General features: G+C 39.2%; 1 protein-coding gene across 2 annotated transcripts in view; it reads right to left on the bottom strand.

Moving 5' to 3' along the window:
* The window catches only part of NBAS (NBAS subunit of NRZ tethering complex), a 277,368-nt gene that overhangs the window by 209,560 nt on the left and 42,847 nt on the right, over nucleotides 1–24,961 (bottom strand). The window contains exons 10-13 of one of the 2 annotated variants that reach the window (XM_031466598.2): nucleotides 21,788–21,926; nucleotides 16,938–17,006; nucleotides 7,828–7,956; nucleotides 785–848 (exon numbers count right to left, since the gene is read on the bottom strand). In XM_031466598.2, the coding sequence (XP_031322458.2) occupies nucleotides 785–848; nucleotides 7,828–7,956; nucleotides 16,938–17,006; nucleotides 21,788–21,926 (401 nt within the window). The remainder of the gene's footprint in view (nucleotides 1–784; nucleotides 849–7,827; nucleotides 7,957–16,937; nucleotides 17,007–21,787; nucleotides 21,927–24,961) is intronic. The other variant, XM_031466600.2, reaches the window with a different exon arrangement.

The following is a 24,961-nucleotide window of genomic DNA, read 5'->3' as shown; positions in this document are numbered from 1 at the left end:
CCTTGGAAAATCCCAAAATGTTAACACATGACCATCAGAGAAGTGCATCTGTTGCGCTGTCCCATTTCTATAAAATCCTGGTGGTTCCTTCCAAAGTGAAGCAGAAGTATCTGGAGACCTTTATATGAAGAGTAGCAGAATACGCCACCCCCAAAATATGCCACTTCGGCATAAGGATCATTTTGATCTGGAAGCAATTAAGAAGCAGAAACAAGAAAAGCTCTGTGCCTTCCTCCTATTTACCTAAAAGTAGGACATACTTTTACAAAGCCCTTCCCCTCTCAGCTCTCTACCAGGAAGGACAATAGTTAATCACTGGAGACAACTGTAGACTCTTACTGGCTCAGAGAGACTGCACCAAAGGAATCTACATAAAAAACTAACTCGTGCTTACCTTCCATTACTTCCCCTATATATTTGCATTTCCACAATTGCCACTCATAGAAACTCAAACTTCTTTTCCTTTGTCTTGTTACCTCTCTAAAAATTTACTGTTCCTTTGTTTAGATACTACGCAAGTCCAACTTCCAGCCAACCCTTGGAGTTACTCATCTCTGGGTATCCCCATGTATAAACTCAATGTACATACTAATACATTTCTGTTGGTTTTTCTCGTATTAATCTGTCTTTTGTCAGTCTTTATTTTACAGGGCCCTAGCCAGAGAACCTAGGACAGTAGAAAGAAAAAGATTTTTCCATCCTCTGTATATATCATCTAAAAAGCACCATTATTATACAACAGGAGTCTCTTAATGTTGTAATTATGATACTTCATAAAACTCACCTTTGATTTTTTTTCTCTTCTCAGGAGAGAGTCTCCAGTTAGGATTAAGGTCATCATAGCCTGGCTGAATGTGAAACATACGCATAAAACTTCTTGAGTCAACAATGTAAGGAAATTACGAGAACATCATCAAGAACTATGAATTTTTTAAAACAAAATATAAAAATGACGCTTTCCTTTGCTCTCTTAATTACACCTAATTGAAATCTATTCCTCTCCAAGATCTTGCAAAGTAGTTGTTCTTACACTGAAAATGTGCACATGCAAGTATGTGACTCAATTTAATGAAGAAAACAGCATGATTAAGAACAATGATAGTAAGTACACACTTAATACAAATGAAAGCAAGACACACTAACAGTTCTGCACACACTCACACACACACAGGCTTGCATCCTGAGAGGAGAATGGCTATGATGTTGCGAACAAACACTGGCCTGCGTGTATGTGCTGCCCTGCCCCTTGTAAGCTGAGCAGCCCCCGAGGCCTTGGTTCCCACAGCTCTGAGGCTGGACCCCACAACTTCCGTGTTATCTCCAGTTCTAACTTTGTGACCAAAAATTTGCTAAATAAAAAAATACAGCCATGCAATCCTCAAATTCAATCCATTCCAATTCTAATCTCATGGCAACACAATGTCATGCCCAGCTCTGAGAAGGTGAAGACACAGCATGATCTCTCAACCATCATAAACAACTGAGATTCAGCCACTGCCAGACAGTCTCCAGGCCCACTGCTAATTTCATAACCTCCAGAATCACAACAGGATGGGGAAACACAGCAAAATATCATTTGAGGGTTTGTCTGAAATTTTAAGCCTAAAAAAAAGTGATGTTGTACTTAAGTCAAAATGTGCTTTTTCACCTAATGTAACAGAATAAGCATATACATTTTATACCAGTTTATCAGTGGATCTAGAGTTTTAAAATTGATATTTCTTTCCATGGCCTAAAAGAACTTTCTACTATGCTAAGTTGCTCAGAGCAATCCCTGAGAAGAGAAGATATAATTCTTTAACTTTATCAAAAAAAAGTTGCCATAAAAGGCTATTTATATATCAGGGGGAGAAATAAGTTGTCCTGGTTTCTTTGATTATTAAAAAAAGAAAAATACCAAGTTTCAAAGAATTAGAATATAATACGGTACATATTACTAAAAATAATCCACTAAATTGAAATCTCATTTGCCATTTATAAGGCACCTTAAAAGTTTTCAATACCTCCAGATCACCAGCTGTACCTGCCACCAACAGCACCACAAGTGCCGAGGCATTTATTTACATGATGACATGTGTGCCTCCTTACATTCTGTAATAGACAAGGGAAGTATGGGATAACACTCGAAAACTTTAAGCCTCACCAATAACAATTACGATTCAGCCTTGGGTGACTTTAAGGACATATACACTATAAAGAAATTTTAAAAGAAATCTTAAGAAAAATGCAAAAAGAAATCATCTCATTGGCATAAGTACTTTGAGAAGTCAAAGTGTGCTCGTTTTCCTCAAAATCAGTGATAAGTAAGAGCACCGTGAACGAGCAGTGCCAGAGCTTACTAGAGCCAGGCTCCAGACACTGGGGGACCAGACCGTTCCATGGGCCTTGCTTACACAACAGGTGTCTCTTGTGAAATCGTTTTTCAATACAAGGTGAAGATGTGTTCCTCTGCATCCAGTACTCTGTCAGTCATCCTTGAATTCCCGCACCTGTCAGTGTCCAACCGTCATAGCAGGTACAAGCTGAATGTATGAACGAACTAATCAACCTTCTGAATCACTGAGCCCTAACTAGAATGTCTAAGCTACAGGAAAATCAGCTGACACAGTACTATTCCTGCACCTTCTCAAATGCGTGGTTTCTTCTGTTACTTAGTCAATGAATACTACACACTTACAGTGTGAGAGAAGGGGGAAAAAGAAGTCAGATATTACAGGCTGCTACTAAAGCACACAGACAGCTAAGAAGTGGTGATAAATGACTATCACGTAAGGTCAAACCTGATAACCGCCAAGAAAGAGGGATAGAGAAAAGTGCCAGGGGTCTTTAAAGGATGAAGAGATCATTTTGGATACAGGCTTCAGAAAGATGAAGGGAGTGGAAGAGAAACAAAGAAAGCCTCATGGAGCTTAAGACTGGATAAGACCTGGATGTGGGAAATGGGTGGAGGAAGACACTCGGGTCAGAGAGCATGATGGGAACAGAAGGCACAGGCAGGAAAATGCTAGGCTCATTCAAGAAAGAGAGTCAGTCAGTTTGAAGTACAGGACTGCTGGGCGTCATGTTCTCATTCTATGCATTTTTTGTTTGTTTTGGGTACTTCTGAAGGGGAGAGGATTAATGAGATCATTTTTCCACTGGTGAAATTAACGTAACATAAAATTAACCATTTTTAAATGAGTAATTCAGAGTAACGCATTTAGCACATTTCCAATGTTCTACCTCCATCTAGTTTCAAAACATTTTTATCACTTCAAAATAAAACCTCTTACTCATTAAGCAGTAACTTCCCTTTTCCCCTCCCCACAGCCCCAGTCACCACCAATCTACTTTGTCTCTGTGGATTTGCCTATTCTGTGGATATTTTGTACAAATGGACTCAATACATAACCTTGTGCATCTGGCTTCTTTTGCTTATCATAAGGTTCTCGGGGCTCATCCAACTTGTAGCAGGTACTAGTGGTTCGTTTCCTCTTAATGGCTGTGTAATATTCTACTGCAAGTATATACCATAGCATGTCTATCCAGGCTTCCATTAGTAGACACTTGGGTTGTTTCCACCTGAGGCTGTTGTTAATGGTGCTGCTGTGAACATGTCTGCAAATGCATTTGTTTGAGTACCTGTTACCAGTTCTTCTGGGTATATGCCTGTCTATATTTTTGTCTTAGAAGTCGACAGCAGATTCAGTCGATATATCTGAAGTAAATGCTCAACTTCACAATATGTGGGAGTCTGAAGAAATTATCTGTACAGTACATTTAAGAAAGAAGCCCAGACAAAATCCCAAACTGAACTCTGCTTCAGGCAGAGACGGCCTGACCAGAGCAGCAACCTGACAGCTCGTCCCCTGCGACTGTCTAAGCTGACATTCCCACTGCTCCCCTCACACTACTCAAACTGGCCCCGGCTTCCCACTCTTCACCCTCAGGGCCTCTATCCGGGAAGAGAACTGTGAACTGGCCATGCTTTACAACATCTGATGCACACTCTGTGGGCTGCTGCTTCAAGGACATGATCACAAGCTCCCAAGACGGCCATGAAAGCACAGAGGGGTCCTCACTTGTGCTACGTTGACACATTCCGAGAAGCAACCTCCACGTCACTCTTTGTATGGCATGCTAAATGTGTCTGAAAACAGCCTCAGGTGTGCTCACTTTACAGCCGCAGCCTAGGGAAGAAGGTCCTAAGAATACAGGTAGAGATTTTGTACAGAAAGGTTATTATATGGCTTAAAGCATATGGCTTAAATCTGTTTTCTTCAGATGTAAGGATTTTATTTGTTGACTTTTTTTTTAATGGCTGGAAGGTAAATATAACAAAGCCCTGGTTGCCAGTAGCATAAAAGCAAACTTTCAAATGTTTACTCATTCCATAAACATTTATTAGTATTTAATATGCCAAGCCCTTGGTTAGATATCAGGGAAGAAATATATATTCAGTGCCTCTTCTCCAAGAGCAGGCAGCCTAGCGAAGCTGTGAAAACAGCTGCGGAGTGTATCAAGACGAATTACACGAACTGTCATCTTCCCACTCATCCTTCACTGACTCATGCACTTGACAGAATCAGTTCAGTACCTACTGTGTGTCAAAGAGGAAATAAAATCAGGTGGAAAAGGTAAGTTCTATCTCTACTACATCTAAGAAAGTACAGATAAGTAATAAAACTTCTTCAGAGAAAATTTAAGGCCAAAAATGAGATGTGACTGTATAAACATAACATATGGGAAATGTCTGGAATGGAGATCACTTTGGCAGTTTTACTATATATTCCAAACATGAACAAAACTTAATACTCACAGATTTCTAGCCAGATGGATTTTCATATTGACAATGAAAGCCGAAGTATTTAATCAACTCAAAACTGGATAGAAGTAAATCAGAATAGACACTTCTACAACTATCCTTAATCATTACATTTTATGGAGAAAACACTCATTCAAAGAAAGCATATTATGAAAACTAATAAAGTAGCACATTGCATGAAGAAAGGCCCAGATGAGCTGAATTCCTAATTTGGTAAAAGACTTCAAAGGCTGTATCGGGCACCAGGAACATGAGTTTTTTCTCGGGCAATGTTTAAGCTAAAATTACAGGCGGACTATATGATACATATCCTCATGTACTCTATTTTAAACTAATCGGCCACCCATTCACTTCCCAGAGCAACCACAGACATCAGTGTATCAAAGAGTGTTTTCTGAAAACACTGAAGCCTCATAGACATTTGTTCATGATGGAACGAACTTTCAGAACGTACAGTAGGAAAGGCTGACAAGAGTCGGGAGCAGGAGAGGAGGGTTCAGGGAGCAAGTGTGACGCAGCATAACGATCAGACTAGAAAGCAGGGAAATGAAGGAGTTTGCATTTTGACCATAATTTTAGAATTTTAAAGAAAAGAATGGATAAAATTAAATGCCCTCCATGCCTTCAACTTTGGCCAAAAATTTCTTCTGAGGCTAAAACTGGCAGGGGTCTTAGAGGGCAGGGTCCACCCTGCTCAGCTGGAGTCCTTCCAGGAGCTGAGCAGCAGCAAGAAGAGGGAGGGGCCAGCAGCCACCAGCCTGTGACAGGACGACTCTGGAGGGAGGGTGTGCCAGCCCCAGTGGGAAAGGCAATAAAACAGAGTTAGGTTCAGTCATCCTCGCTAAGCCACTGTTCCCTCAGCAAAGGATTCCTCTACCTGCAAGATGTCCTTGGTGATGGCAACCAGGTCCACTGTTTCCAACATCCTGGTTTTTCCAGTTTACTCAGACATTCAAGGGAAAGAATTTATACCAGCCAAATCAGAAGAAATTGATACATAACCCTCAAAATGTGTAAAAGTGTAATAAAAGATACTACTGGCTTGAGAATTGTATCATTATATGGTCTGTCTGCAGACTGTTTTGGGGGCACTGAATCAGAGGAGGTGAGGTGGAAACTCGTGGAGGTCCAACAGTATATCAGGCTTCAGCAATTCCTGATGAACTGCTCCTCTACCCTGAGTCTTTCTGTCCAAACAACTCTCCCCAGAACAACACCAGAGACAAATTTCTGGCCTGACCTCCTTCCACCACGCATCTCTGCTGACATTTTTGAATTCCCTTCCTTTCTTGTCATGTTACTTTTCTGATGGCCTATTCCAGACTACATCTGGATATTTACATCTATTCACTCTTGAGTTTCAAGATTTTTAAACAATTTTTGTGTTTTTAATAGAATCATCATAAATGTCCAGTGAATAACATTAATGAGCTAAAGAGTAATGAGTTGTAATCACACTGATTGGCAACTAACAACAAAAATGACTGATTAGTTAAAAATTCAAATGTATGTCAGTGTGGACTACAACAGATATAATTTATCTCTGTATGGAAAAAATAGGGCACCCAGAATTCAGGAAACAAAAGAGCACACTAAACAATTTTTCTTGAATAGCTGTTATGCTATAGGTATGACATTCTAGGATACTCACAAGGTGAAATATTAAGTGTGCTTCAGAACTTGATCAATATTTCTATCAGGTGAATAAAAATAAATTAGGGAAACAGAAAGCCAGGGGGAAATGCCTTTAACAATCAAAGTGGTCACTTTTAAGAAAAAACTTGCCCAAATGTAAATTCCCCACATGTAACAGAACATCAGGATCTTCCCAAATAACAGATATATTTTATCACCATGCACTGATGACCATGAAAAACGCATGGTACCTTTTGGAATTCTCTGATGAGCCTCGCTGAATGCATTAAACAAACAGTCTGGAGAGAGAATCCACTCCACCTCAGTGAAGATGTAAGTCAACTTAGCTACCACATCAGAGGACAGAGAATAGAATGTCCCTGTATTTGGCTCCTGAGGTTGAAACCTGCAGAGGATCTCTTGCATTTAGAACAAATTTAGATCCAATTAGCAAAAGAGAGTGGCAGAGATGTGGAGACCAAATTAAATTCAACGTGATGAGGAACTAGAGGGGAAAAAAATTCTTCCTAAAATTGTGTATAAGACAAAAAATTGAAGAATAGCAAAAACAAATTAAATTTCAGTCTGTGAAAAGAGTAAGAAAATGTACAGCCCCTTCCTCTTTTCCTCTGCTCTGAAAAATACAAAATGCTCTTTGCTTATTGAGAGTTCAGGGGGAGGGTATATAGCTCAGTGGTAAGTGAGCACTTAGCACTCACAAGGTCCTGGGCTCAGTTCCCTGTACCTCCATTAAAATAAATAAACCTAATTACCTCCCTCCTCCTCCCCCCCAAAAAAGAGAGAGAATTCTTTTAATGGTGCAGCTTGATGACATGAAACTCAAGAGAATGCTAATAAAAAGATCATGATCCATTCAGACCTTTCAGGGAATATGTTCCTATCTTAGAATCACAATACTGATCACCAAAGCTGGTGACAGGATATTCCTATAGGAAAGGAGAACAGGGACGCCAGAGGAGAATGAACACTTCAAGTGCTGAAATGTAAAATCACCCTCAGAGGAGTGAAAGATCTGTAACGGAAGCTGTATCTAACTGAGCAGATTTTTCTTGACTCTTCACTCGGTCACAACACATGGCATTATACGAGCAAAAGGGAAAAACAGAGAGTTCAACGGACAGGTTAGTACACAGAGTGCGTGTTCTGCAGGACAAAATCACACCAGTACAGAATGCTGCTCTGCTCTTAATCTGTCCTACTACATTGATAATATTATAAGGTAAGTAAAGAATAGGACAGCTTTGGAATCATGAGAGCAAGTTATAGCTGTAACTTACAGTGAAATATCATGAAAATGAGATGAATATTGTCAGTGCTCACCCTTAAGCGAGACTGATTGTGCGAATAATCGCATTCAAGAGACATACCTGCTCATTTTGATTCCACTCCCCTTGCTGCTTCAGAGATGGAATGGCCCAGATGCTTAGTTTCCCTGAGAAGTGAATGGCTGCAAGGAGGGTCCCATCTGGAGAAAGGCTCATCTTAAAGATTCCATCCTAGACAATAATTATATTACATTAGTGTCAGAGCAACGGACTTGCAGCTGAATAAATATAACTTCCAGAATTTAATAATACTCTTTAGGGGTGCCATGTCATAAATGATCTCTCATAATTAAGGATTCTGACAGCTTCATAACACTAGAAATGTGCTCCAGAATATAAAAAACAAGACTCTTGCCCTTAAGGAGTTTTTTTTAATCTACTTTATAGTGTTATAATTTACATATCACTCAAAACTCAAACATGCAAGCATTATAAAAATATTCCTTTATGTCACACATAGATTACCATGAGTTATCAATATCTTTCATGGGTTGATGTTGACAAAATTGTGAATCCTGAATTTGGGGTCCACATCTTTACAAGATTCTTTATGAACACAATGTCTGGAATACCCTGCACCATGGACTGGCCATAAATTCATGCTGTGAAAGAGAAGGAAAGGGAGAGGGAGGAAGAGAAAGATGAAGGAAAAGAGTTCCGAAAGGGTGATGGTAACAAGAGACTGACTAGAGGAAAATGTATTCCTTAAATTAAGGAACACTATAAACGTGTAAGATTTTCCAGATCTGCTGGCAAATTCTTCAATTTAAGGAATCTAAGTGTTGCCACCAAACAGAGACACCTTGCAATATTTTATGTGGCCAATCCCAGGGCACAGAGAAAGACGTGTCCTCTTAGTTCCACTGGCCCAGATAATCTCTTAGTTCTTCCCTATGAGAATACCAGGTTTGCTCAGCTATCACAAGAGAAACCATCCAAGTGGAGATGTCACCTGCTTACTAACTATAAGGCAGAACCAGAAGAATCAAGGAAACAAACTAGAGATTTATTTCCAATTCAGGCATTTATTAAGAACAGGGTCTAGGTAGTGTACCTGCAAAAAAAAAATAAAACAAAGACCAGAAAACAGCAGCCCACAGTCACATTTCTCCTGAACATTTAGAAAATCCGGCAACACAGGGCCCAAACAGCAACAATCAGGTGGGACTAGGGAACTGTATGCCCTCTTAGAAGGTTCATAAGCTTTCCAGTTAGCCAAAACCCCAGCACCTCTGCAATGGCCCCAACATCAAGGCCGAAAGCTGTAGAACTGAAAACTAAACGCGACTATAATGAAGAACCAGAATTTACAACTGCCTCAATTCACCGTATCTACCTGGCCTCTGTAAACAGTAGAGCTTAAGCCCACAGGTCTACGGTGACAAGGCACGTTAGCCGTCAAAAACAAACAGAACCATTTCAGGAAGTCAGGAACAGTGTCGGATGAGTGGACAGGTTAAGACGACAAGCATCCTGTAATCTCACCGAGGACTAAACTCACTTTAACTGGACAGAGCAGCTCTGTCCCAGAATGCCGTAATAAACGTGAGAAAGACGAAAACACAAATGCCCACGAAGGAGGAGCAGTAAAAGCAAAAGCACCCCAGGCAGAATTTTAAATACATCACATCCCTTTCTCTGCGATGCAGACAGGGAACGAGTGGAAAATGAAGGACCAGGCATCTTTCTTTCACGACTCTGAAATCAGTTAGCTGTGTGGTTTTGTAAGACAGGCCTCTGAAGCACAGATGCTTATTAACTGAAAGAACTCTCCATCCACCCTTCGGGGTTTATAGAGGAAGAAAGTGAAGACCTGAAGAGCTAAGACACGTGCCCAAGATCAGAACCTGAGCCAGATGCAGTCTTTGCACCCACTCCATGTCACTGGGCCGCACCACGATTCCTGCCCTCACCTGGGCCACCGCCCTCCTAGTAGTCACCAGCATGCTCCTCAGAAGAACTTATGATCAAGTATATTTATTGTTGCATCAGCTGAATAATTAGGCATGTGTGATCTCTACGGTAACTTGCAGGTATTACAAATGCTCCTAAACAAAGTCGACGAAAAGTGCTTTGAAAGCAAGTAGGAAGTTTATGAATCTCTTTAACAACAAAAAAAAAACAAACCAAAAACTGTACACTAAGTAATATGATTAATTTCATAGCATTATGACCAGGGAAATAATGACTAAATATGCTAAATTTCCTTTTGTTTTCATCCCTCCCCCTTCCTTCCATTCTTCCTATACACTTAAGCAATAAATATATTCACTAAAATGTTACCACTTCTTCTATCTCTTGATCCCTAGTTTCACTTGATACTATGACATCCACATTGCAAACTCACCATTCCTTTCCATAGCATTTTGTTGTAGAAATTTGTACTCAACTACACAAAAGTAGAAATTACAATATAATAAATACCCATGGGCCCAACAACCATCTTAAACAAAAATTAACATTTCAAACTTGTTTTCAAGTATCATTCCCCAATTACCACAGTGCCCTCAGGGATTTTCGTCCCCTAGAGTATTTTAAAGCAAATCCAAGATGTTAAATGTACACACGTCAAGTATACAGTTCTTTCAAGTCCCAAGTTACCTGCTTAACTTTCATGTACATGCACAATAGGACGATACGGTGATTAATAGCAACTAAATTGTAGCCAGTCAATGATAGAAAAGTCACCTATGCTACTAGAAACACAGTGTTTTCCCTCTGAAATATAAATTCTGCTTTCTATTTGTAGAAACATTTCTGAGTATCTATAGCATGCAGGGTATTTCTCGCCCAGAAAACAATTTATTATCCTGACAGTAACTGTGACACAAGATATAAAGCCAGAGTTAGAAAAGCCATGCTAAACACTGTGAGCAGAGTCTGCAGCATTTGAAGTCTGAATGCCTGATATTTGGCAAGGAGGAGAATTCAAGAGCATGTGCTTTGGAAATAGAAGGAAACGGCTTTTCAATCAACTGCACATCACAATAAAAATAAACCTCAAACATTCAAACCATAATTTCTCATACTGCATTAAGATTTCTCAGTGTAAGTGGATAACAATCCTGTTCCCTTCTCTTCAATTTGAATTAAGTCGTTGTAAAGGCAATAAAATTTAGGTGGAGCTGTAATTTTCAGCTGTAATTGGTTAAGATATGTCTGTGAATTTCCTTCACATTCATCAACTATAAATGCCATGTTCATCTTAATCATCATTTCAGCAGCTGGAATGTTGGTCAAGAATATCTATATTGGCAGTGAAAAGCTGGAAAGCTTTTCCTCCAAGATCAAGAGAAAGACAAGGGTGCCCACTCTTACTTTTATCCAACATAGTACAGAAAGTCCTAACCAGAGCACTTAGGCACTGGATAGCCACATGCAAAAGAAAGAAAGGTGGACCCCTAAATTACACTATATACCAAAAAAAAAAAAAAAAAAAAACAACTCTAAATGGATGAAAGACTTAAACGTAAGACCTGAAATTGTAAAACTACTAGAGAAAATATGGAGTCAGGTAAGTTTCTTGACATTCATCTTGGCAATGATTTTTTTTTTTTGGGGGGGATTTGACACCAAAGCAAAGGCAACAAAAGCAAAAACAAGTGAGACTATATCAAACTAAAAAGCATCTACACAGAAAAGGAAACTATCAACAAAATGAAAAGGTAGCCTATCGAATAGAAGAAAATATTTGTAAACCACATATCCAATAAGGGGTTAACATCCAAAATATACAAGGAAATCATACAACTCAACAGTAAGAGACAACTAACCCAATTAAAAAATGGGCGAAGGATCTAAATAGGCATTTTTCCAAAGACACACAAATGGCCAACAGGTACATGGAAAGTTGCTCACCATCACTCATCATCAGGGAAATACAAATCAAAAACACAATGATATATCACCTCACAACTGTTAGGATGGCTATTATGAAAAAGACAGAGATAACAAACGCTGGCGAGAACACAGAGAAAAGAGAACCCTTGTGCACTGCTGGTAAGAATGCAAACGGGTACAGCCACTATGGAAAACAGTACGGAGGGTCTTCAAGAAATTATAAATTGAACTACCACATGATCTAGCAACCCCACTTCTGGATATATACACGAAGGAAATGAAACCATTACCGTAAAGAGATACCTGCACTCCCATGTTCACTGCAGGATTACTCACAATAGCCAAGCTACAGAAAACCACCTAAGTGGTTCGTCCAGCAGACGAATGAAGAAAATGTGACATACCTACAAACACTCACAATGGAATATTACTCAGTCTTTAACAAGAAAGAAATCATGTCATTTGCAACAACATGAACGAATCTGGAGGGGATTTTGCTAAGTGAAATAAGCCAGATCCTGAAAGACAAATACTGCATGGTAGTCACTTACAGGTAGAATCTTTAAAAAAAAAAAAAAAAGTCAAAAATCATAAAAACAGAGATGAAAAAAGTGGTTGCCTTTACCAGGGGCTGGGGGGCGAAGGAAACAGGGAGAAGTTGGTGAAAGGGTACAAGCGCTGTTACAGGATGAATAAAGTCTGAGGATCTAATACATAACATGGTGACTACGGTTGACAATACTGCATTGTATCACTGCAATTTGTTGAAAATAGGACTTAAATGTCCTCACACATACTCACAGACACAAAAAGTAAATATGTGAAGTGATGCATATATTAATGAACTTAATGGAGGAAAATCCTTTCACAATATATGCCTACATATATCAAATTATCACATTGTACACTTCAACCTTCACTTATTAATTATACCTCAATAAAGGTGAGGAAAAAAAGAACAGTGAATATCACTGACCACCCACTTCAGTTTATCCCATAAGGTTTTAACTTCACCCAAAGGTAGCCTAGCTAGATGGTTACTTGGTAAGTTCGTAACACTGGGTAGATAGCAGGGTTAGAGGCAGAGGACTTACAAGGGCCTTCTTGCACAGTCAACCATCTGTTTACATGAGTACTGCATTTATGGCCCTTTTAATTAACCCCACCGTCAGCTCTCTTCCCATCTCAAATCTATTCCCAAAACTTTTCCAAAGATAATTTCCTCTGACTTCCTTGCGTCCTAATGTAGCAATGTGATACTAACAAAATACTACTAAGATGAATAATGTGAACATTATTTTAATTTCCACTTCCATTTCTCATTTATATTGAATTCCCAGCTCACATGTCCATCTGATCTTGTGTCAACTGCAAACACTAATTAAAGCCTTCTACTTCTGGCAGCAATAATGAGAGTAGGAACTGTACCTTCTCTCAAACACTGCAATAAAACTTTTCAATTGTCCTTTCTAAGAGAGAGGTTTTTTTTAATGTTAAATATCAGACCTTTATACTGAGATTAGTTTAAATTGCCTCCCTTTCTTCAACTGTCTATCATCTATATAGAACAAATAAAAATGAATGATTTCCAATTTCATTATACCTTTCAAATGTACAAATTATATTAAAACGAAAGTACTGAATTCTAGTGCCCACATTCAAAATGTTCTAAATTATTACACACACTTAGAGGAAAAAAAAACTCCGCTCAATAAAAGGTGAATCTGTAACCACTGCTCTTTCAACACTCAAAAATTATTTATCGAATATTATGCAATCAATAATGCATAATAATGTTTTACACTCTGGGGAACCTGCAGTGAACAAAACAAACAAGTCCCTGCCCTCAAGGAGCTCAGCAGATATTCTAACCCACTGTACTTTTGAAGTCTGACCCCCCAAAATAAATAGAACTGTTTTCAAATCAAAAGAAAGTCATCCTCAAAAGCCTGGTTAACAACCTGAGGGGGGAGAAAAAACTGAAAGTACGCAGGAAAGAAAAAAGCCTTTGGAAAAAAAGTTTTCCAAACCAATGAACTTTTAAAAAACAATTTTTTTTAACTATAAAGCTTTTAGTTTATTAAAAATGTGATTTGCCATGGGAATAAATATGTACACCAATTAAACACAAAAGAGAGCAGAGAAATAGAACTATAATACCCCCTCTGTAAATGTCTGTACTGACAGAGGGGGCATTATAGAATTAATTGGGAATGAATACAGCATTGAATAAATGATGCTAGCCATACACAGAATATTAAATTAGATTCCAACTAAACTTTGGCCACAAAAACAAATTCAATATGAAAACTTACAGGTGAAAAGCCAAACCATGAAACTTTAAGAAAACATAGGAGAACACCTTTACAACGTCAGGGTGTGGAAGAAATTCTTAAGACCTCAAAAGCCCAAGACATACAGGGAAAATTTTAAATTTAAGCTTTCTGGTGACAAAAGAAGCCCAAAAGAAAACAAGTAATTTTGATCATTAATATATTCTTTGAGAGATAAATTATGCCAGACAACCAGCAGTTGATTATTTCAAATCATGTAAATTTGGGGTATACTAAACCACAATTTAAATAGGACCCATAATTTAACTATCAGCTCTATAATTATGTATACAAAGAAAGTAACAGATCAGAACAGCAGCCACCACTATCATTTATCGGGGCCTGCAAAGTGACGATCACTGCCTTAGCTATTTTAATAATATATATTCCCTCTAATATCGTCCAATCAAGTCTTGCTACTTTATAGTCTGACAAGTGACTAGAAGAAAATGAACTAAATATTAACCACATGGTCACTATATGGGAGAGCAGATCTTGTTTAAAAAGTAGCAGTAGTTAAGAGCCAACACATTTTAAAAGAGAAATGTAATCGCTGCCAAACTTGAGTCGTACACATCATTCTTTCTGAGATGATAAGTAATTTTTAACCCGGGCTACTTTTAAGTACAACATATCTTGGCTTCTGTTTCTTCAACCATCCAACTAAAGGTTTAGACAAGAACCAACAAGAGACAGTGAATAAACAGCACTGGGTCATGAGTCAACTCAAGACCAAACCCATCTCTGACACTAGCTAGGTAGGTGAGTTTGGGTAAGCCATTTGTCTTGAGGATTTAATGTCTTCATCAATAAAAGAGGCATTGTGATGCCATGAACGCAAACTTCCTGTGAGAACATGTAAAAGGACTGTTAAGCTAGGAAGTGTTCACAACAATATGCAGTTCTTAAATAAGCTCTATGAGGTCTTTCAGCTCTAAAATTATGCTAAAAATCTATCCCCCTTAATTATTTCTGGGCTAGGAACCACTGAGTTCAAATAAGATACTCATATAACATTCAGATATTGACTGAAAGGCACTGATTTTAGAGTACTAATTTCATAAAGTCTTTTTTAAAAGTCCAAACAGTTAAGGATTCTGGTACAAGATGTCACAAAGAAAGACCAAAATATAAGGAAATTAGTTGCTTGCTTCTTCCTCCTTGGGTTCAATCACAGAGGATACTGATAAAAATAAGAAAGAGCTGAGTGCCACACAAAAGAATAACCAATAACAGGAGTCAAAGTTACAACAATCTGGAGTTCCCAGGAGGTAAGGAAGAGAAGATGGTCATTTTATACTGAGTGAACAGAGCTACATCTGCCTATTAACATACCAAATCAACTCATCAACGAAACACTTCAGTATGTGTGAGATATGGTACAAAGGAGAGTCACGTATATCAACCCTCAAACAATTCTTGTTCTAAACGTGCTACAACTATGTTGGTCCAAATAAAATAAACATGAAACACAGAATAATAAGAGTCCACGGACCCCACCCCCAGCAGAGTGGAGAGTTCTGCGGTGTTCTCCAACACATGCCGCTCCAGGGCTGGCGCTGCCCAGCCTCTCCCTGCCTGCCTGGGGAGCGCGCCTTCGCTTCCAAATCAAGTTATCACCTCCAGATTTAAATGGCCCCTCTCTGCACCTCAAGGGCACTTCATATTACATTACAGAAGAGGTTATAAAATGTGTAACAGGGTCCTGTTTTACGGCTGCTTCCACATCCGCCTCCCCCACTACACTGAGGGCTCCCTGAGGAGGTGCACTGTATTTCGCGCGTCTGTTTACTCTCAGCTCTGACACCATGGCTAGCTCAACTTAAGTGTTTGCTGACTGACTAACAGAAAAAATAACTGTGGAAGTGCCACATAACTGCTTAATTACTGTCAAAAGAATTTTAAAAATTAAACCCTTAAAAAATTTTAAAGACAGAATAATTATTTAAATAGAATTAAAGAGAAAGGGAAAAAGGTCCAGGGAGAAAAACTAAATAATGCTCTCACCCGCTGATACACTAACAGAAAAACCAACAGACACAACACGGTCAATCAGAAACAACAAAGTGTATGGCAGGGGCCAGGTCACCTAGTCCTGCATATGTCTCTTCATCTGCTAAATGAAGACAAACTCTATGGCATAGCAGAAGAGAATGCTAACTGGAAAGCACTGTAGACATACAAGGGATTAAAATGAAAATGACTTTCTAGACATAAAGAGCAGTGTTACTGTTCAATTCTACAGGTACAATGAATGCCAAACCAGCCCAGGAGACGTGAACTAGTTGAGGTCAATGACAGAGAAATAACTAGAACTCAGAATTTTAAATACATTAAATACAAATGCAGCGAGAGAATGCTCATTATATTTCTTGAAATTTCTTTATTTCTTACTATCTCCCCTGGTTTAGTAAAGAAATTGAACAAACAGGAAAATTAGGTTGAGCCCCCCCAAAACAGGGAGGAATATGGACTGAAGAGCCCAGGTACCAAGACTCTTGTGGCAGCCGTGCAGAGACAGTGAACAGAAACAGGGCCAACGCGGCTCATTTCCTCCTGCAACATCAGTAATCTCAGATTTAGGGAAGAATCTTTTTTTTATTTTACAACAATCAAAAGGAGTATGCTATGGACAAGGACATAAAATTCACAAAAAAAAGATAAAGTAAGAAACTTCAAAGATATATAATGCTTCCAGGAGACTTCTTTGGGCTAAATCCCCAGACGCAAGGGGACTAGGTTTATTCTTTTTTTTTTAAATTTTCTTTATTGAGACAAGAATGATATATATATGGCAAAATACACAAATCTTCAACGAAACGCTCCATGAATTCTTATTAATGCATATACCCACATAGTATATAATTAAGAGCAAAATCAGATGAAAATCTGTAACATTCAAGGTTCATTCAACTTTGCCTTTAAAGGGACTCTGGTGAAAATGTTTGAGAAGCACAAAGTTAAGCCAATTTGTATTACCTGTTCTTGTCCCTGGCGACTGTAAAACTTGACACTTAACATCCTTAATAATCCCAGTGTCTTCGGTACCTGCAAAATAAATACACATTATACAAAAAAAACCAAAATCAATGGAATGCATTCTCATTGTATAAAGTCCTTTTATCATGAAATGAAAACTACAGCAAAGCTAGTATTTTAAGAAATGGTTGAGAAAATCATCAATAAGTATCAGAAATTTATCAGTAAGTATCAGAAATCTTGGTGAGACTCTGTTTTTGTTTTGGGGAAAAAAAATCCTTCAAATGACAAGTCTTCACAAAATTTACCCACAATCAAATGTTTTTAAAATACATACAAAAAAAACAAGTCGAGTACAATCTATGCAGATTAGAACCTGCTCTACTGAGTGGCTCTTCTCAGATGCGGCTATGCCAGGTTCCCGTTTTATCCTAGCATCTCTACGGAAAAGGCCAACACTCCCAACAGAAATTTCACTCATGAAAAAATTGCTCCTACACTTAAAAAACACCAGGAAAAAAATATCATTTAGAAACAGTTTTTGAAATAATATAGTACAAGACTATTTTTGTCTCTAGATTTAAGAAATATACTTATAAGGGCAAATACACTTACCAAAGCAAAAATTATACTTATAGTTTTTTAGAAATGGAAAGTAAGTATTGTTTAAATTATAGAGAAAGTAAGTATTGTTAAAGTTCTTAAACTTGGAACACTAGTACGTTGCTGGTGAGAACATAAAACGGTACAGCCACTGTGGAAAACCGTCCAGTGGGTGCTCAGAAAGTTAAACAGAATTATCAAATAACCCAACAATTCCCTTCTAGGCATACACCCAAAAGAACTGAAAACAAAATGACCAGCACTGATAAAAGAATAAAACCAACCTGTCAAGATTAAAAAAAAAAAAACTGAAAATGGGTGTGCAAATACTTGTACAATTGTTCACAGCAATACTATTCATAATAGCCAGAAAGTAGAAGCAACTCAGATGTCTTCAGGAAGAACAGATAAACAAAACGCAGTGTACTCATACAATGGAATACTACTCAGTCGTAAAAGGGAATGAAGTATTGATGCTTGCTACAATTTGGATGAACTTCAAAAATATGTTGCTAAATGAAAGAGGCCAGATATGAAATTGTATTGTATGATTCCATTTTTATGAAATTTTCAGAATAGGCAAATCCATAGGAACAGAAAGCAGACTAGCTCTGCCAGGAGCTCAGGGGAGAGGACAACAGAGAGTGACTGTTTAAGGGGTTTGGCATTTCCCCTTGGGGTGAAGAAAATGTCTTGGACCTAGATAGTGGTGATGGTTGCATAACATCGTGAACGTACTAAACGCCCCTGAATTGTACACTTGAAAATGGATAATAGTCAGTTTTATGTTACTTGAATTTTATTTTAATCTAAAAAGAAAAGGCAAAGTGGAGGTCATTCTTTCGCTGAAGTTAAAAATGTTCCTACCAGAACTTCCGAATAGCTGAAGACATTACTGATGGCCTAGCTCCACATTTTCTCCAAAAACAAGAAAATACAAGAAGGGAAAAATACATCTACATGAAAAATCACACCCTCAGCTTAACCTGAAGATAGAAGCTTCAAAAAATTGTGAGCAGAAAGAGAAAAACCACCAAAACCCAGTGTCTCATCCCCACTGCTCTTGCCAGCCCCCAAGTTTGCACCCACCCTCACCCAGACCTACAACAAGGCTTGGTGGCGAGCAAAAGTGGACTGAAAAAAATCCTGCAGGGACCAGGAGACAAGTGTGGCAAGCTAGCAAAGGGGTTCAAGGTCTATCTAAAACCACTGCCAAAAATTAACAGTCCAAGAAAACCTTTCAGGAAGGAAAAAAGACCTGAATCTATATATTGAAAGAGTGGGTATATTAACCTTGAAAAATCACTCCAAGAAATATCCTAGGAAAGCAATTAGAATTCAAAGATAAAGAAAATCCTTATAGCCTCCAAACAAAATGGCCAAAAAACATACAAAGGGCAGGTAATCTGACTTACATCAACTCTTCAAATTCTACATCCGAAGCAAAACAACGATAAAATAGTGTTGTTTTTGTTTTGGTTTTTTGGGGTTTTTTGTTTTGCTTTGTTTTTTTACAGTTCAATGAAAGAATGGATAAACCAAAGATTTTATATCCAAGTAATTCTTCCTTTAAATATCCAAGCTATGGGGAAAACAATTCCTAACATTCAAGAATTTAAGACACTCTTCATCAATGAGCCCTTCTCAAAACATCTATTAAAGGATAATTTCATCCAACCAAGAACTGACTGGGAAAACTTCAACAAAAGTGAGGGTGACCATTTCAAAATATATAAATGAACAACTGTGACTAAAGAAACATGAAGATTAGAGTTGAAACTAATGTATAAAAATTGTATGTTTTGGCAAAATAGAGATAACACAATTAAAAAGGGGCGGAGAAAGGAGAGGAAAAGGGGAAAATAAAATCAACGGATTTTTGTATAAGCACTTAGTAGGAATTAAAGAATACCAATAAACTGATCAACTGCTAAAACACTGGATGGCCCTGATAACACCAGTAAGACAGTTTCAGTGAAACGGTGGAGATAAAGCCCCATTCAGGTGAATTCAAGGAGAGAATGGAAAAAAGAGGAGTTAGATCAGGTACAGATGACTCTTGAACATGTTGAAGAAAAGGAAAGAAATGGGGTGGTAGCAGGGTTTAGGAGGCTCTAAATCCTCCAAAACTGAAGGGTTTTTACAATAGGGGAAATGAACACATGCTGTATGTTGATACACCTAAGAGACAGCAAGATTAAGGATTTGGAAAAACATCTTTCAAACATCAAAAGTGTGAGATCTAGCGGACAATGGAGGAGCTGGCCTCAGCTGGGGCAAAATGCAGTTCATCCGCAATAACGAGAAAAAAGATACGGCATCCAGGTGCAGGAGTAGGCAGGTGGTGGGATCGTATGAGAATATTCTGACTACTTCTGTCTTCTCATGGAATCAGCATTTCTCGAAGAAACAGGACTTCAAAAAGCCTGTGTTCTTTCTACAACAGTATTCTATACTAAAAAAAGCAGCAGAAGCAGTAACAGAAAAGTCAGTTTTGTTCATTTTTACATGTTTTTTCCCTAAAATTTTCATCTTAAAAATAAAAACAATAATAATTAACACCATAGAACATTTTACTGTTTATCAAGTGCCTTCACATACGTTGTCAAGAGCCTAGCACGCCAGTGGGAGGCGATGATCCAGAATCCCAATCCCAGGCATCTGCCTCCTGAGCCCAGGCTCCTTCCACTAACCTGGCACCTGCCGGAGCTTACTGCCCTCATCTGTGGGCACAGCTGTATCCTCCGGTACAGTGAGCCCCTTGAGGGCTGCTACCTTTATGTTCCTGATTCCTGGAGCTGTGATCTGATGCTGAAGAAATAAATGAACAGGTAAAACTATCTCGTTTGGATGACACTGACATTCAATTGGAACTTTGGTCAATGCACATATTGAATTTTGCATGGTCTCTTTTTACAGCCTAGCAGCCTTGTGAGAGACAAGAACATATGTGTCAGCAGCATTGTTTTCGGTCAGCGGCCATCCACCTCAACACAACGGCGACCTTTAATAAACACGAAGTTCCATGAGAACAGTACCTGCCACCTGACAAGAGAACCAATCCTCTCAACCTCGAAGTTACTTTAGGGTAGGGGAAGGCTATGCAGAATGTCTGTAAGTTTAGCTGCAAGATGCATTTAAAAGGCACTCACATAATTAAAACACACTTGCTGCATTTCAAGAAGTTTATCAAACAGCAGAGCCTTCAATTTGTAATTCATTATTTCCCCCCACTCAGTCTGTCAGTGCACAAGCAATTTTCTTTTGAGAGACTCCAATACCGAAGCTTCAGGCCAGAGAAGGAAGGGGCGTACACAGCAGAGCAGATTCCAATACTTCAGTAAGGAGCAAAGTGAAAGCACAGAGGATTCAAAGACGCCAAGGTGCAACAAGGTTTCACAGAACCTGACAGTCCTCGGTGCCTTTCCCTGTCCTGGCCCCTCTGTCACAAATACCCTTGGCTCCGCTGCACTGAAATGGCCCTTCACAGCCTGCCTACTTTCTCTCGCCTTAAGTCCTCCACACTCACCTGTTCTTTCTTTTTTCCCTCAACCTTTCATTTTGACAAATTTCATAGCTACTGAAAAGCTGAAATGATTACACAATGAAACACCAGTATACCTTCCACCTGAGTTCACCGTTCACCACACTGGCTTTATCTGTGTACCTATGTATATTCTACATGACTATTCAGGCACAAAGGAGCGCCTGGTCTGTCTAAAACAGAAGCTCAGTCACAGAATGAATACACAAATGTCTGGACAAATAATCACTCCCAACCAGAAACAAAATGGAAGCACCAAGGCAGTCAGGAACTTGAGCAGGGGCACTTCTGACCCCCCGCCAGCTGGAGGCCCAGCTAAACGTCACGGCCCTCATCAGCATCCTGACAACACCTACTTCAAAAGTCACTGAGACGTCACTGAGCATAAAGCACTCAGAACAGCTGCCAGCACATAAAAAGGACTTAATCAACGTGAATGTCTAAACAGGCAAATGCAAGTAACAGGACTACTGTTAGGTTATTTGCTTTTCTGATATCTGCAAATACTGTTGCCAAAAATGAAACCCAAGTTAAATAAAACATGCTTGAGATAAATCTGATGTTTGAAAGAAGTCCTAAAACTGCACTTGCATTAAGTCACTCTCCTCATTCAAGGCAAACTGTTTCCTTCTCCGTGTCTCACGAAGGGCTGGTCTGTCTTCAAGACCCACAAGCCAAGTGACACAGCACCACTAATACTTACTGCAGGGACCCTGTCTCCGCCATTAGTGACCTGCTTATAATACGGCGATCCTGAAAGAACTCTCCAGGCCGAAAGTCCACAGCTAGCAGCTTTTGATAGGCCCACTTCAGCAGTTTCACATCCACCGACCAATAAAAGTCTAAAAAGGGGAAAGATAAAAAGTATCGACAAATTACAAACACGAACAAGACAACATCAAAACAAAGAGAGCAGAAACAGGTGTCTTCACAAGGAAAACTGAAACAAAGGTATGATGGACCAATCCTAGAAGGTTAAGTATTTAAGAGGAAACAAACAACAGAAAACCAGATGCTTTTTCAACTAGAATTTCACCTTCACTAACACAGAGGTCAAGTGTAAAACATCCCAACACCTGATGCCCAGAGGGGAACTTAGAAATGAGAGAAACTATTTTAAGGTTGGCTGCTGAGTATCTAAGAAACTTCATCCATGTCAATAAACTTTGACAAACAGAAGTGTCACCTCACACAGACATCTATGTGTTCACTACAGCAGTGCATCGGAGGCAGGGAGGATACAATTCCAGATGTTGGGAAGCATTGACAGCAGGGAACGCGGCAGCTGGACAGAACTGAACAGAAGTACCACTGCGATCAGACTGGGCAGTAGCTCAGTGGCACATGACGACCAGTTCACTTTTCCGTTTGTTCCACTTCTTCAGCACTTAGAGGCCAGTTACCAACAGGGCTAACAGCCTAACGGGTCCTGTAAGTTAAAAGACTACGTGACCACACGCGAACTAAGCTGATTCAGAATGGAATCCAACAGTTATAAGTTTTAAAGTTACGTTCAGTAAATCTGGCAGGGAACCGTCTAACAGACATCACAGTCACCTAAAAGAGAAAAAAGTTTGAAAGTAAAACTTGGTATTACAGGAAACACCTGTTGTTCCCAGTTACATTAAGGCAATAGGGAAATGGGAGAAGCTACACATTTTTCAATATCTCAATAAAAAAAAAGGAAAAAAGCCCCTCCCTGATGCTTGGGAAAGCCCCTGCTGCCTGAGAGAGAGAAAGACTTAGGACAGAGGTCTCCTCGGTCGCATCCACACAATCTGCCCCCAGCACGGACCCAAATGACAGAAAACAACATCAAGCTCCCTTGCCAGCACAATGTACATAATGCCTGCCAACACCAGGCCTCCACGGTGTCAACAAAAGGACGCACTTCATCACATGACAAATGAGTATTTACCTTTTTCAATACCATGGTCGTAGATCAATCAGAACTTTACAAATTTTTAGCCTCCACATAAAAATTTTAGTTTCTGTGCAGAAATCGAAAGGTGAAGGAAAATGACACTTCATGACACTATTTAGAGCTGGCACATCAAAAGACTGACTCGGTTTTCTGGTGATGTTAGCCAATAACTCTTCAATGTTACATAATTAAAGTAGCTCATGACGGGGCACCATGAGCTCCCAACACTGCCCTTCAGGACCTTTGCAGACGGGTACGCCCACAGGCAGTCCAAAAGGGCTCGGCACATTAGTGCAAAATGCAACACCTGCCCTCTGCTAACGCTGCTTACCTCGTGGGGAAGGCAGAATAATGGCTCCCCAAAAATATCCATGTCCTGATCCCTAGAACTTGTGACCACGTTATATTCCATGGATTTAAGGTTGTTAATCAAACGACCTTAAAACAGGGAGATTATCCTGGATTATCCAGGTGGCTCAAAGAACCACCAGGGTCGTTAGAAGTGGAGGAGGGAAGCATGAATGTCAGTGTCAGAGCCCTGTGACATGAGAAAGGCCTGCCCAGTGACACTGCCTTTGAAGACAGAAGGGGCCACGAGCCAGGGAAGCCAGGCTGCTCTAGAAGCTGGAAACAGCAAGAAAACACTGTCCCCCAGGGCCTCCAGAAAGGACGCACCTGCTGACACCTTGACTTGAGCTCAGTGAGACCCATTCCGACTTCTCACCTCGAGAACTTCAAGATGACAAACTTGTTCTAAGCCACTGAATTGGTGGTAATCTGTCAGAGCAACCACAGAAAGCTAACACACACTGTGTTCCTTTCCCAGCCCCGGATTTCGGACGACCTGCCAGACTAATTCCACCAACTGCTGATCTGACCAACTTTCTAACATCCTTTTTTTTCCCCCTGGTTTTATTGGATATAACTGACATACAGCACTGTCTAAGTTAAGGTTTCCAGCATAATAATCTCTTCTTCTATACAGTTTGTTTTTGAGGCATAAATGACCTACTATGCGGTTCCTGTTCCAAACTAGGCTAACAATAAAAACCCGACAATAATTTTTAAAAACCGGATGTCTACATATACTCGCGGTCATAAAACTTTCCAAACGGCATAAAATCCTTCTAGGTTTAGCCAGAGAGCTTAGGCCAGTTCACAGTCTCAAAAGTCATTAAGTATACTTCAATTAAAAAAAAAAATCATAGCTAAACAACAAGGACCTACTGTAGAGCACAGGGAACTATATTCAAATCTTTTAAGAATCTATAATGGAAAAGAATCTGAAAAAGAATATATGTAAGTATAAATGAATCACCTTACTGTACACCCGAAACTAACACAGCATTGCACATCAACCATACCTGAATTTAAAAAATTTTTATATACCAAAAAAATTCATAAAATATTGTAACTGTGCTTTATTCACAAACACAACTTGAGCCTTCACTCAAAGCCTTTTTCCTACTGCTTTTATATACCGTCTAACAAGTTTTCATCACAGCAGATTAGAAACAACAAACTTTGAGAAGATGGCTTGAAGCAACCTGCTGGGCTATTTCGACCCTAGGCCAGTCCTCAAAGCTAACACAGAATTAATCCTGTTCACCAGGGCAAAAGAGATCTGAGCCCAAAGTCAAGTTAGCAGGACAAGTGTTACTTGCCTATAGCAATCATTCTGTTCAAATTATTCTTTTACTCTAAAATAATTTCTCCCAAAAAAGTTTATCTTTACACAAGATAAAATCATATTATTCCTCTGGCTCTAACTACCAGTTTAAAGAAAATACAGTTGAAAAGAGAAAAACAGTTCAAACAATACAACAAAGATGCCATCTAAATAATGGGAAATCGAAAAAAATCTAGACAATAGGAAACTACAGAATCAATGATGTGGCTTCCTCAGAACACACAACGTGTTCTCTCTCTCTCTCTCCCTCTCCCCTCTTCGTC

The sequence above is a fragment of the Camelus dromedarius genome, chromosome 15 (genome assembly GCF_036321535.1).
Source record: "Camelus dromedarius isolate mCamDro1 chromosome 15, mCamDro1.pat, whole genome shotgun sequence".
Lineage (NCBI taxonomy): Eukaryota > Metazoa > Chordata > Mammalia > Artiodactyla > Camelidae > Camelus > Camelus dromedarius.
This window is presented reverse-complemented; position numbering and strand designations above follow the sequence as displayed.